This window comes from Vanacampus margaritifer, chromosome 2 (genome assembly GCF_051991255.1).
Source record: "Vanacampus margaritifer isolate UIUO_Vmar chromosome 2, RoL_Vmar_1.0, whole genome shotgun sequence".
Lineage (NCBI taxonomy): Eukaryota > Metazoa > Chordata > Actinopteri > Syngnathiformes > Syngnathidae > Vanacampus > Vanacampus margaritifer.
This window is the reverse complement of record NC_135433.1, coordinates 3,517,543-3,528,969: the sequence shown is the minus strand read 5'-3', so window position 1 is coordinate 3,528,969 and position 11,427 is coordinate 3,517,543. Positions and strand designations below refer to the sequence as shown.

Genomic DNA, 11,427 nt, shown 5'->3' with positions numbered 1-11,427 from the left:
TCTCAGTAAAGAATTCAACTTCGAAGGTATCCTCTTTGCTTGGTTGTGTAATGTGACACTTGATGGGTGAGCAAACACACCTATTTAAATATAAGCAATTCATTTGTCATAATATGTGCTATATAAACCTAACCTTAAACTCAGTGACATGGTTTCATTTTTATAATTGCAAAAACATTTGTTTTGACTCTTCAGGGCCACCGTAATGTCCCTTGCATAAGATACAGTACAGCTATAGTAGACACGTGGACAAAATATTGACAACAAAAACAAGGAATCAATTGTAGATTAAACTGTTGCCGTGCACAAGATCCGCCACTGGTCACGTGTTGTAGTCATGTTACTATTAATTGACCAAGCTTGAAGCAAATGAGACAAATTGGAATGCAAGTCTTACCTGCAACCAGCAGAGGCGCTGTTGTTGAATAACAGTATCGACGTCTTGAGCTACAGTTGAACTTGAGCTACAGCCACGCAACGGCACAACGCGTTGAGCAATATTCTGCTAAATATGAAACAGGAGTTCAGAACATTCACAGACATTTTCTATTAACTCTTTGACTGCCAGACGTTTTCAGAAAAGGGATGCCGTGGGTGCCAGCCGATTTAAGCATTTTGACTGATCTTTCAAGGTCCACAGAAAATGATGTGTTTGGACTATGGAAACACACATACTACCAAATGATAGATGAAGATTGGACTCTCATCTTTCATCAGAAAAAAAAGTTTGTTTCTACCTTATTCCGTTTTTCAGTAATCAACAATAGAAAATGGTTAGTTTCACCTCTGTTTTGGAAAAAAACGTATTTTAACGTCTTTGGCACCCCTCCATAGGATTTTACTAAACGTTATTTAACGTTTTTGGCAGTCAAAGAGTTAAAAAGCAAAAATATCACATCATTGCTAATTATTTTTCTTGAGAAGTGATCAAAGAAAATTCATTCCTGATCATTAAATATACTTGAAGATGACAAAAGACTGCTCATAGAAGCACGAAAAGATGGATATCATTTCAAGCACTTCATCGTTCTTGTGAAATTCTTTGCCAGCTCATTTGTTGCAAACTTGTTTTGAAAAGTCAATCAATAAAAGTCATTCTTGGCATAAGAAAAATTCCGTTAGAAAAGGCGGGGAAGATGGGGAGGGGGGATGTTCGCTCAAGTGAGGTTGACCTTGTCTGCCAAAATCTAATCAGCATTCCTGAGCGCCCCCCACCCCCCCCCAAAAAAAAAATAAATAAGATATTAAATTCACTGGCACGTTAGATCAAACATAATTTGACAGAACTCAGTGGTGACGTTTTCAGAACAAGCTTGTTGGTGCAACAGTCCAAATGAAATGATCCTTTAACGTGTTGATGGATTGATTCGCTTTCAGGCAACCGAGCAAGTCTCAGACAACAACAAACATTCGTTTTCAAATTGTCCATTTTATTAATGAAGATCCTTCACTGAGATACAAAAAAAAGCAGACAAAAAGGCAAATCTTTAGTGTTGTTGTTGTGAGATCATACCAAAATATAATGTTGCTGTCCAATGAAAAGCACGACCAGTATTGCAATTGCGTTTGGTTATGGACCAGTTAGGGCGAAATGTTTTCATGAAACCCGCAGGTCATGTGATTTGTATGCACATACTTGGAAATGTGACTTTTTAGTACTGATGAAAATCAGATTTTCATAATGTATTAAAAACTTCAAAAATCTTTTTGCAGATTTAGCTCGACATGGAATTCTCTTTGGACAGCAAGAATAAATCAACTTCAAACCATCTCATCTAGGAGAAACTTTCCAAGTAAACGGCATCAAATTAGCTAGCTTACATTCCATTATTTTTTTTTCTGAAGAGCTCAGTATTGTTCATTCGGTAATTTTTACCGATTTGACATGTCATCATCATTGCTCTTTTTTTTTTTTTTTTGTATGTGGGTGAGTATGTGTATGTGCGTGTATTCATTAGTTCACCTAAATCCCATTCCAAAAATCCCATACCGTTCACCGAAACCGAACACTTCCAGCCAGAGTCGTGAGGCCGTCAGGAGACCCGAGGAAGGACCAAAGAAAAGAAAGGAAAGTTTCCTTTCTTTAGTTAGCTTACATTCCAAATGAACACCCTACTGAGTATCACCTATGATGAAGCAGCTACCATTTCAAAAGAGAATACCGATCCTTTACAATTTTTCCGTGAATTGCTGGAAATGACTGACATTACAAAGCACAAGTTCACTGAAAAGCTTCCGCTTCTTTTCACATGGCAATCGTGAAACCCGTCAGGCTCGCCTTGAGTTTGTCATTGTTTAAACGGAGCAGAGCGCTACGCCGGAGCTTTGACGTCGTGGCGAGGTGTGCCAGAAAAGTTCCGCGACTAGCATCACGACTAGCATCACAAAATATTACAGATAGACAGATGTTTTTTGCAGGGCAGAAACTGTTGCCGATTATTAGTAGCGAAGGAGGCCGATAATCGATATTTGGAGCCGATATTAATTTTCGGGGGAAAGGATTTTGGCGTGAAATTTTGGGAAAATGTCATTCTCAATGTTGACTTTGTTGTAATGTCTTAAAGCATGTTTATTGAATACATTTTCTAAGTTTTTTGTTATTTATCTTAGACAATAGACATCCTTTTAGATTTCTAACAAAACGTTAAGGGATCTCCCAAGGTTATTGCTACGTCTTAAAAAGTTAAATGGAAACGTAAACAAGTAACTACCATAGCTCTCTATCGTTTTCTTGAGTAAATACTTTTTTTCAAAATTCAAAAATACTTGAAATCTTAAACTTTCACATTTATTTATTTTAATGTCGAACAAATTGTTCAGAAAGTTCCCAAGGTCAACAGCATCAAGTTAACTGAAAATGTAAATAGTTCCTTGAGATTAAAATGGTTTTAGATTTTTAAATCGGCCATCAGATTTTTTAAAAGGCCAATACCAATATTCGTCAAAATACCCAATATAGGCGCCGATAATCGGCATGGTCGGTCTATCCCTACAAAATATACATTTCAAAACCAGAACTACTACAAACACATCTCCAAAGAGATCTGAGAGTGGCAACTCATAGCTGCTTGAACATGACAGTATGCCTGTTTACAATGCCCTGAGCATCTGACACTTCCTGGCCAAGTAGAACATGATCTGAAATGCAGATGAATCCTTTCAGGAGAAGCCTGGGAAGATTACGTCAAAGGAGAAAACTTGTCATTTGGATTTGAAACAACCAGTCCTGCAATGCACCTCGTATCTCGGATTACACCCCAAAAGTAGCACAAGTTGGAGTTCAAACAGAAGTTTCTGGATGGCCAAAAATCGCACAGCATTTTATGGCCGCCAAGGGAGGCACTTGCAGCAGTAAAAGGAGGATCTCCTCGTAATTAGGGAAGCTCAATATTGTCGGTTACGAGCGGTTGGAGACAAATTTGTTCTTTTGATTCAGCGGTTCATCTATAATCAGGGCACGGCATCTTGCCAAAATGAGCAAGTAAAACATGCTTACCTACCCCAAAAAGGGGAAGGAAGCTGTGGGAATTGGTTGGCAGGAAATAAAAAAGGGACGGAAAAGGAAGGAAGAGATGAGCACGGTATTAATAATGTATAAGAAGAAAGGCACCCGGGTGGCTGATGCAGCAGCTGTCTGGGTTCGGAGAGGGGAGGCGCCTGCGTGCTTTAAACATCAATCAGTCCTCCCGGCAATGAGGCGGTGATGTAGTGTCACGCCAGGAATGAAAGGGGGGAAAGAGAAATGAAAGAAAGCCCATTATAATCACAGAGGATCCATTCGGGACGGCCACCGGGGCTTACGGGCTTATCACTCACTTATCGGCGGGACTGCGAACGGCCACAGAAACGGCCGTCAGTCAGAGGGCGACGCAGCCCGGAAGCTAATGGAAATGAAATTTGGTGAATAGGAAAAGTTGGGGACTGTATTATGTGGGATTGCGAGCCACATATGACGGTCATGGGGTGTAATGCGCGCCGACAGCCGAGATATAACATCGTCATCTCTCAGCAGCGCCAGTCGCCACCAATCAGACGGCTCCCGTCACGCTTTTTCCCCTCGCTGGCTGGCCCAGCAGTTTGGGCACAAAAATAGACAAAATATGCTGAGCAGAAAATCCGCTAAAAGTGATTATATTCTTATTCAAGGACTCGCTTCTGTGCACACTTAGGCTGGAGTTACACTACATGCTCCAAGTCACAAAATTCCCGTTTTTACTCCCGAGTGTTTTCACTTTCAAATCTTCACATTTCACTGCCACACTCCAGCACATTGCAACGAAAACTCAATTTTGCACGAAAACTCAATTATTTTACAAGCTCGTGTCGTCCGTAGGTCTAGTATACGTAGGTCAAATTTAGGAGCAATTAGACAAAGTGTCTAGGACAAGTTAGTGTTTAACCCCTAGGCGTTATTGTGACCATTTTTGGGCTTTTTGTTGGTTTTGACCAAGCCATTTCAAAATAAAATACCGCCCACGGGTTAAAGGATTATTGAAATTGGACAAAATGGACAAACTTTGATCATGTCATGCCCCGCCCACAACCCAAGATGAAATCCAACATTTTCGCACATGCCAAGTTGAAAACTAAACTTCTCACGACAGTCTAGTGCAGGGGTCAGCAAGCATCCCTGTCAAATTTAAGGTCAAATAAGATCATCTGTCTGGAACCGCAAAGGCATTTGAACATTGTGATGAAGGAAACTGTGTCTAATATACTGAAGGCCCTAATTAGAGCTGCACGACACAAAAATATGACAGCAGCATTCAATATGTAAACATTATTTTGCTTCTACCTTTTCTCTTCCATTTTTGGACTTTTTTTCTTTTTGTAATTTTCCATACATTTTTAGACTTTTCCTTTCTATCACATTTCTTATGGTAAATATCTGTCTATCTTCTTCCTTTTTTGGACATTTTATAGTTACTTTTTAAGCATTTCCTTTCCTGCCTTTTGTTTAAATAGTTGACATTTTTGGTAATTTTGAGGACATTTTATGGTAATTTTCAGGATTTCTTCTGTTATTGGACATTTTGTAGGTTTTCTTTTCTACCTTAAAAAAATAATAAAATAAAAAATTTCAGATTTTTTTTTTGTGGGGGGGGGGGGGGCAATTCCAAATACATTTTATAGTAATTTTCTTCCTGTTCAACTTCTTAAATAAGTCCTTGAGACTTCTGTGTGCGTCTACAAAGTGAGGGTTTTGGTTTTTGGATGGGGTTAGGGAGACCTGTTCGGAACCCCTAAAATGTTTACCTGGAGGCATTGGCTTGGAAAAAAATGGTGACTTCTTGACCCAAATCAAAATCTGTGATAGAGTGAATCCGCAGTAAGTGAGCCATGATGTAAGCGAGGAAGCACTGTAGATATTTCGCAATCAGTAGACGAGACCTGCAATGTCAATCCTGCCTTAATAATGCAAAGTAGCACTTTTGCATGCAAACCGTCCTCTTATAACTTAAATACAAGCCGTTTTAAATAGAAAAATACAAACCATTGACAAATGTCTCAGTGTAAAAACAAACAAGTAAGTGTGGCCTCACAGTTGTGTTGCCGTACATCTTTCAAGGCTTCCTTTCAAAACGGCTTCATGAAAGGCTCCTCCTCGCGTCTCAAAAGATGTGTTTGAGGTGCTGCATGCCGTACGCCTTGAAAAACACCAGCAGGATGAGCGTCCAGAGGCCAAGGATGAAGCCGTCGGGAGGGTGCCAGTCTTTCGCTTTGGGCTTCTGCAGAGGCGGTGATGTAAGGTGAGGTACGAGGAGGAGGAGGAGGGAGAGGGGAGAATGCACTTTAGTAATAGTCAGCATATTTCTCCCGTTGAGGCTACTGCTGATTACGCTGTCATTCTCACAGGCAGGCGGGCAAAAGCAGACAGACACACACTGGCATCATCAGTAAACCTCCCTCGCCTCATGTTTGTCCCGTTCACTGGCACATCATCATTTTGTGTATGATTATACTTTTAAATCGCCTCTTCGTATTAAAACGCGCATCACAAGGAGCGCATTTATATGCTAATGCGACGGCAATATTCCGCACCCCGATGAGTTAACCTCTAAAAAAACAAAAAAATGGTGAGGGGAGAAATAGAAACATGGGGTGGTAGGGGGGTCGGGGGGTAAAGCTTTACATACACAGCGAGCAAGCACTTAAAAGAGATTTCTGCTATTTCTCATCCACACAAGCTGACATTATCCGGTCAGAAGGTGGTGGCGTTTTTTCTTCCCCATCGACACAGACTGCAAAAGTTGGCAAACAAGAACTCGGGATAAAACACGGTGCACGGTTGAGTACGCCAAAGCGGGAAAAGTGTGGTGTCTGTTTGGCAGGAACGAGGGAGGGAGCACGGTAAACATTGACACTGCAAATGGAGAGAACGCCAGGATGACGGGAGGAGACCAACTTGCTGCAGGAAACTTTACGAGTCCAAATTTGTGCATCCGTCTGATTGGGTTAAATCAGGGGTGTCAAACTCATTTTGGTCTGGGGGGCTGAATACAGCTCATTTGATCTCAAGCGGGCCGACACCGTAAACCGTAAAATTACATACAACTAACAATAAGTCCACTTTTTGCTTTGTGTTAGTGAAAGGAAGAACAAATAATTATAAAAATCTTCATATTATTATTTTTTCCCTTTTACTAAATATATTATGAAAACCCATGAATGCAATTTCAACAACACTTTTACTCAGTTTAACTCACATTTATTCATTAAGTGCGTTATGCATAAAAACTGATCACAGTTGACAATATTGCAAAACATTTAGTCACAGCGATGTGGAACTTGAGAACACTGAACACCTCGAATGAATGATTTTCACAGCAATATCACAGTGTCAATTATTACTACTCATCTTGCTTAGTATTTGCCCCTGAAACTTGGCATGGTTTACCCTGCACAAGTACATCAATATCAAGCATCATTGTCCTGAGTAAGAAGCCAATTTCACAATCTCATGTAAGTGTTTATTTGTGCTTGAGCGCAGCTTTGTTTTATCAATGCTCATTAGTGAGAAAACTTGCTCACAAAAGGTAGGCAGTAGGGGTGTTCGAAAAAAATCGATTGTGCAATATATCGCGATATTGCAGCGCGCAATTCTCGATTCGATATGCAGCCAAATCGATTTTTAAACATACATTTTTTATGTGAATATTCAACAAGCGTCTTACTTAGGGTTAGGATTCACACATTAAGCATGGAAGAATTATAGTTATATTAATGGAACATTACCTTAATATTTGATTTCAGTGCTGTTCAAACATGAAACAGACTGCAACCTGTTTGTTAAATGCAGTGGCTCAGTTATAAGCCTGAATTTTCAGATAAATAAATACATTTTCATACAAATCTTACAGTGTACATGTACAAGTTTACTAATTAGTAAAAAAAAATGTTATCGCAATAATCAATTTATAGATTAGTATCGGAATTAAATCGGTATCAAATCGAATCGTGATCCGAATTGAAAATTGAAAAACGCCCGAAATGACTCCACTTTGCGTTTCAGTTGTGGTCCAAATCTGCCGATAGTTCTGAAATTCTGGTCTACCACGCTATTTCTCGCAAAGCTAATATTGGCAAAAGCTTGTCGCTTTTCAGGACACACAATTTCGGCAGCCTTGCAGTTTTTGACAAACTCGCCATCGCTGTACGGCTTTGATGCTATTGCTGTTTGGCTAGCAATTACGTAGCTGGCTGTTACCGCAGCCTCACTTGCTTCTCGGCTCCGGGTGGAGACAGATTGTTCTTTTCTCAGACGCGCCATCATTTCATTCCCTTTCTGTTTTCTAAGTTCTCCGTGAAAATTGTTGTATTTTTCACCATGCTGAGTTTCATAGTGGCGCTGAATATTGTACTCTTTCAGCCCCGGGACTTGCCGCTGGCACACGGCTTTCCCATTCCCCTCCGTGAACATATAAGAATATGTCCATTTTTCTTAAAAAATCCCACACTCCACTTTTCTCCGCTTATGCTCAGGTACCACCTGTTGCTAGTTCTGCCGCATGCAGTGTTGCATTCATGTTGTTTGCGACTCTGCGCTCACCAAAACACAGCGCACTCCCTAGCGGACAATAGCGGAACTGCAGATTTGGAAGATTTTTTTTTTTTTAATGCATATTTATCCCGCGGGCCGTACCGAACCCCATGGCGGGGCGGATCCGGCCCGCGGGCCGTATGTTTGACACCCCTGGGTTGAATAAATCTGCTGGCCCTCTTAAGGCTGTGTCCACACTTGACGGTTTGGGTTAAGCCTGATTATTCTCGATGCGGTTTGTTTGTGAAAGCCACCATTTATGCACGTGACAGAAGATCTGGTATGCAAACGATCTCAAACCGATTTTGGTTCAAGGTCATTTCATCTCAACTCAATCCCTGCGAGCCCATTAAAAACGGATATTGGACATCTCTAGCCGTCAATGGCAGCGAATGACAACTCTTTTACTGCCAAATGTTATAGTGCCAGACGATTTCGAGCATTTTCACTCATCTTCAAGGCAAACAGAATATTGTGTGCTATGACTACATAAACATGATGGCTACCATATGAAAGATTGGATTCCATTCTTTCATTAGAAAAAAAATTTATGTTTCTATCTTATTCCGTTCTTTATATCACCATTTGAAAATAGGTCATTTGAGTGTTATCAAGCGAAAATGGAAAAAAGGAGAAAGCAAGCTTTTTGTGAAAAGGAACATTTTCTGGGACTTCAACACAAATATTTTTTGTTTAGTGACGCCCTGTGAATTTGATTTAATGCGACAAACGCTTTGATCATTCACGTCATCCTCGAAAACGTTCCATTTCCTAAGAGCCGCCATGTTTTCATGTAATTTGACACAATGGGAGCCCATTGAAAAGAGATGCAATGCTATCATCTGCTGGCCATAGTTAGTGGGTGTTTTTGGATTTTCCCACCCCATTTACAAATCAGCATTGTACAAGACGTTGCACTGATCATTTTTGGGGTAGTTGACGTCAACTGACGTTATTGGCAATATTCATTGGGATTTTAGTATACGTCAATAAACGTGTAAAATGAAATTTTCTCATAAATTTATGGGTAAAAATATATATTAAAATAATCTATTTAGGGTTGTACGAATTGATATGGGGCTCTGAAAAAGAAAATGTATAAATTTTTTTTTTACCAAGCCCTAGACGGTAGTCTGCACACAGGCCTCTAGTAGGCTGCCGGCTACAAAGTACAAACTGCATATGGTCTTTTTTTTTCCTGAACGGCAATGAAAGGCATTGATCAACATGTGCCAGTCCTGTACTTTTCCACTGAAATAGGCAGATCATGATCGGTTGCCGATGATCGGGCTGCCACTTGTCGAAGTGTAAATATTCACACTACTTTTTGGACAACACACTTGTGTATCACATCTGTGTAGCATAAATATCTAAAGGCATGTGTATTTTCTATGTATTGTATGTATTGTATATATTTTTGTATGTTGTTTTCTAGAATATTACTGTTTACAGAAATTGGAAAGTAATTTCTTACCTTTACAAAAGACATGACTGTCTTGCACTTTAAGACAATTTAGAATATTTACAATTTATATTTATAATCATTGAATTACAATTAAGAAAATAGTATTTTCATCTTATCCTTGCTGATGTCAATGCTTGTGTAACACTTACACACACTAACACAGTGATTATTAATGTATGAATTTCTTGCACAAAAATTCCTTTGAGCAGTTACATAATTAAATTTGGAATTTATGTTTGTGGAGTTTTTAAATCATGTCCTTGATATTTAAGAATAATTGATGTGCCATGAATATATCGTCGCTGCTATGTGAAAAACACTTATGTCCTTTTCCTCCCCCTCCCATTTATTTTTTATTTTTGGGATGTCTAGTCTGCATTCAGTTTCCTCCCAAACATAGCAGCGACAATATGTATATTTATCGATATTGGATTGAACTGAATCAAATCAGAAAAAAAAAATCCAAATCGAATTGATTCAGGGAATTAGTATCGATACCATCCCAAGTAGCGTCCTCTCCCCTTAAAATTGCACGTTACAGACCAAACCAGTAACTGAATCATAAAATCCCTATTACAAGGACCATAGACCAAAGGAAATCAGAACTACACAACGGTAAAGTTTGGTACAGTCGTCGTGTTCCTCGTGTCTTCTCAGCTTGTACAAAATGTACTTACAAAGTTTGTCTTGGTTCTTTGGTTTCTGTGTGAAAGGCAGATTACTAAACGGATCTATTTTTAGCTCTCTGACTAACAGACGAAGATTCTGAGCGCCTCCTGTCAACCTTCCCTGAAGGTAGCCATTTTTAGCACAAAAGACTGATTATTCTGCCATATGCTAACAATCCCCGTCTACTGATCCTGACACATTGGGTCAGCTTGACATTGACATCTCCCCGTGAAGCTGTTGGGAAACAAAATTGCCAAAATCCGGCACAGACAACGTGACAAAAAAAAGCAAATTATTCAGTCCTCGACATTGTGCGACAATTAAGGGAGGAATTATTGGTTAGGGAAGCAAAAAAAAATAAAAATAAATAAATCACAGTTCAAGTGCTTACGTATGCAATAACCTCCTTGTCTTCACAGCAAATTACGTGACAATGCTGCCAATGACCGCCGTCAAAAGACTCAAGTCCCACCAATGTTGAACTGCAAATATATTTAATTGCTCAATCAAGAGGAATCAATGGAGCTTCTCTCCCTGCACTGAATGCAAATGACTTCTAGTTGGTAAGGCCACGAGAGTGGGGAGGCTCAGGGCAAGGTTGAGCGTCAGGTTGGCAGTTTCAAGGATAAAAAAAAAAGGGAAAAGAAAAAAGAAGTTTCATTTACACTGCAGATGCACTGTGGTGACTCCGAACGGGACAAGGTGAAAGGAAAAGATGTCAGTTAATAGTTTCTGAGGAGGTTCTGTACCATTTAAAGAGTATACCAAATCAGTGATTCTTAAACCCTAACCCGGGTACAAATGCCACTAGTGGTACCAAAGGCTCCCTTTTAGCAGTACGCAAAAGCATCACTGTTCAAAGTACAATTCAGTCGTATTTGACATTTGCATTTCATCTTAAAGAACTCTGTTTTTAAACGTAGAAAAATGTTTACCTTTCTGTGTCATCAATTTGTTAAATCATTTTGTAGGTACAAGACTTATTTTGCAAGGCTATAGCTTTTTTGGGTGGTACTAAAAATTTGGAAATTTTTTTATTTTTTTTTTTTTTGGGAGATCTCAGTATTGATCATTTGAAATGTCATCATCATTGTTCTCCCTTTTTTTTTTTTTTTTTTTTGTATGTGTGTTTGTGCGTGTGTGCGTGCGTGCGTGTGTGTGTGCGTGCGTGTGTGCGTGCGTGTGTGTGTGCGTGCGTGCGTGCGTGCGAAAAAAAATAAAAATAAATAAGAATTCCCATACCGTTCACCTA

General features: G+C 39.6%; 1 protein-coding gene across 1 annotated transcript in view; it reads right to left on the bottom strand.

The window, feature by feature from the left end:
• Window positions 1–1,409: 1,409 nt before the first annotated feature.
• The window catches only part of pigk (phosphatidylinositol glycan anchor biosynthesis, class K), a 48,373-nt gene continuing 38,355 nt past the window's right edge, over window positions 1,410–11,427 (bottom strand). The window contains exon 11 of the mRNA XM_077555580.1: window positions 1,410–5,729. Coding sequence (XP_077411706.1) covers window positions 5,613–5,729 — 117 coding nt within the window. The 3' untranslated portion in view covers window positions 1,410–5,612. The remainder of the gene's footprint in view (window positions 5,730–11,427) is intronic.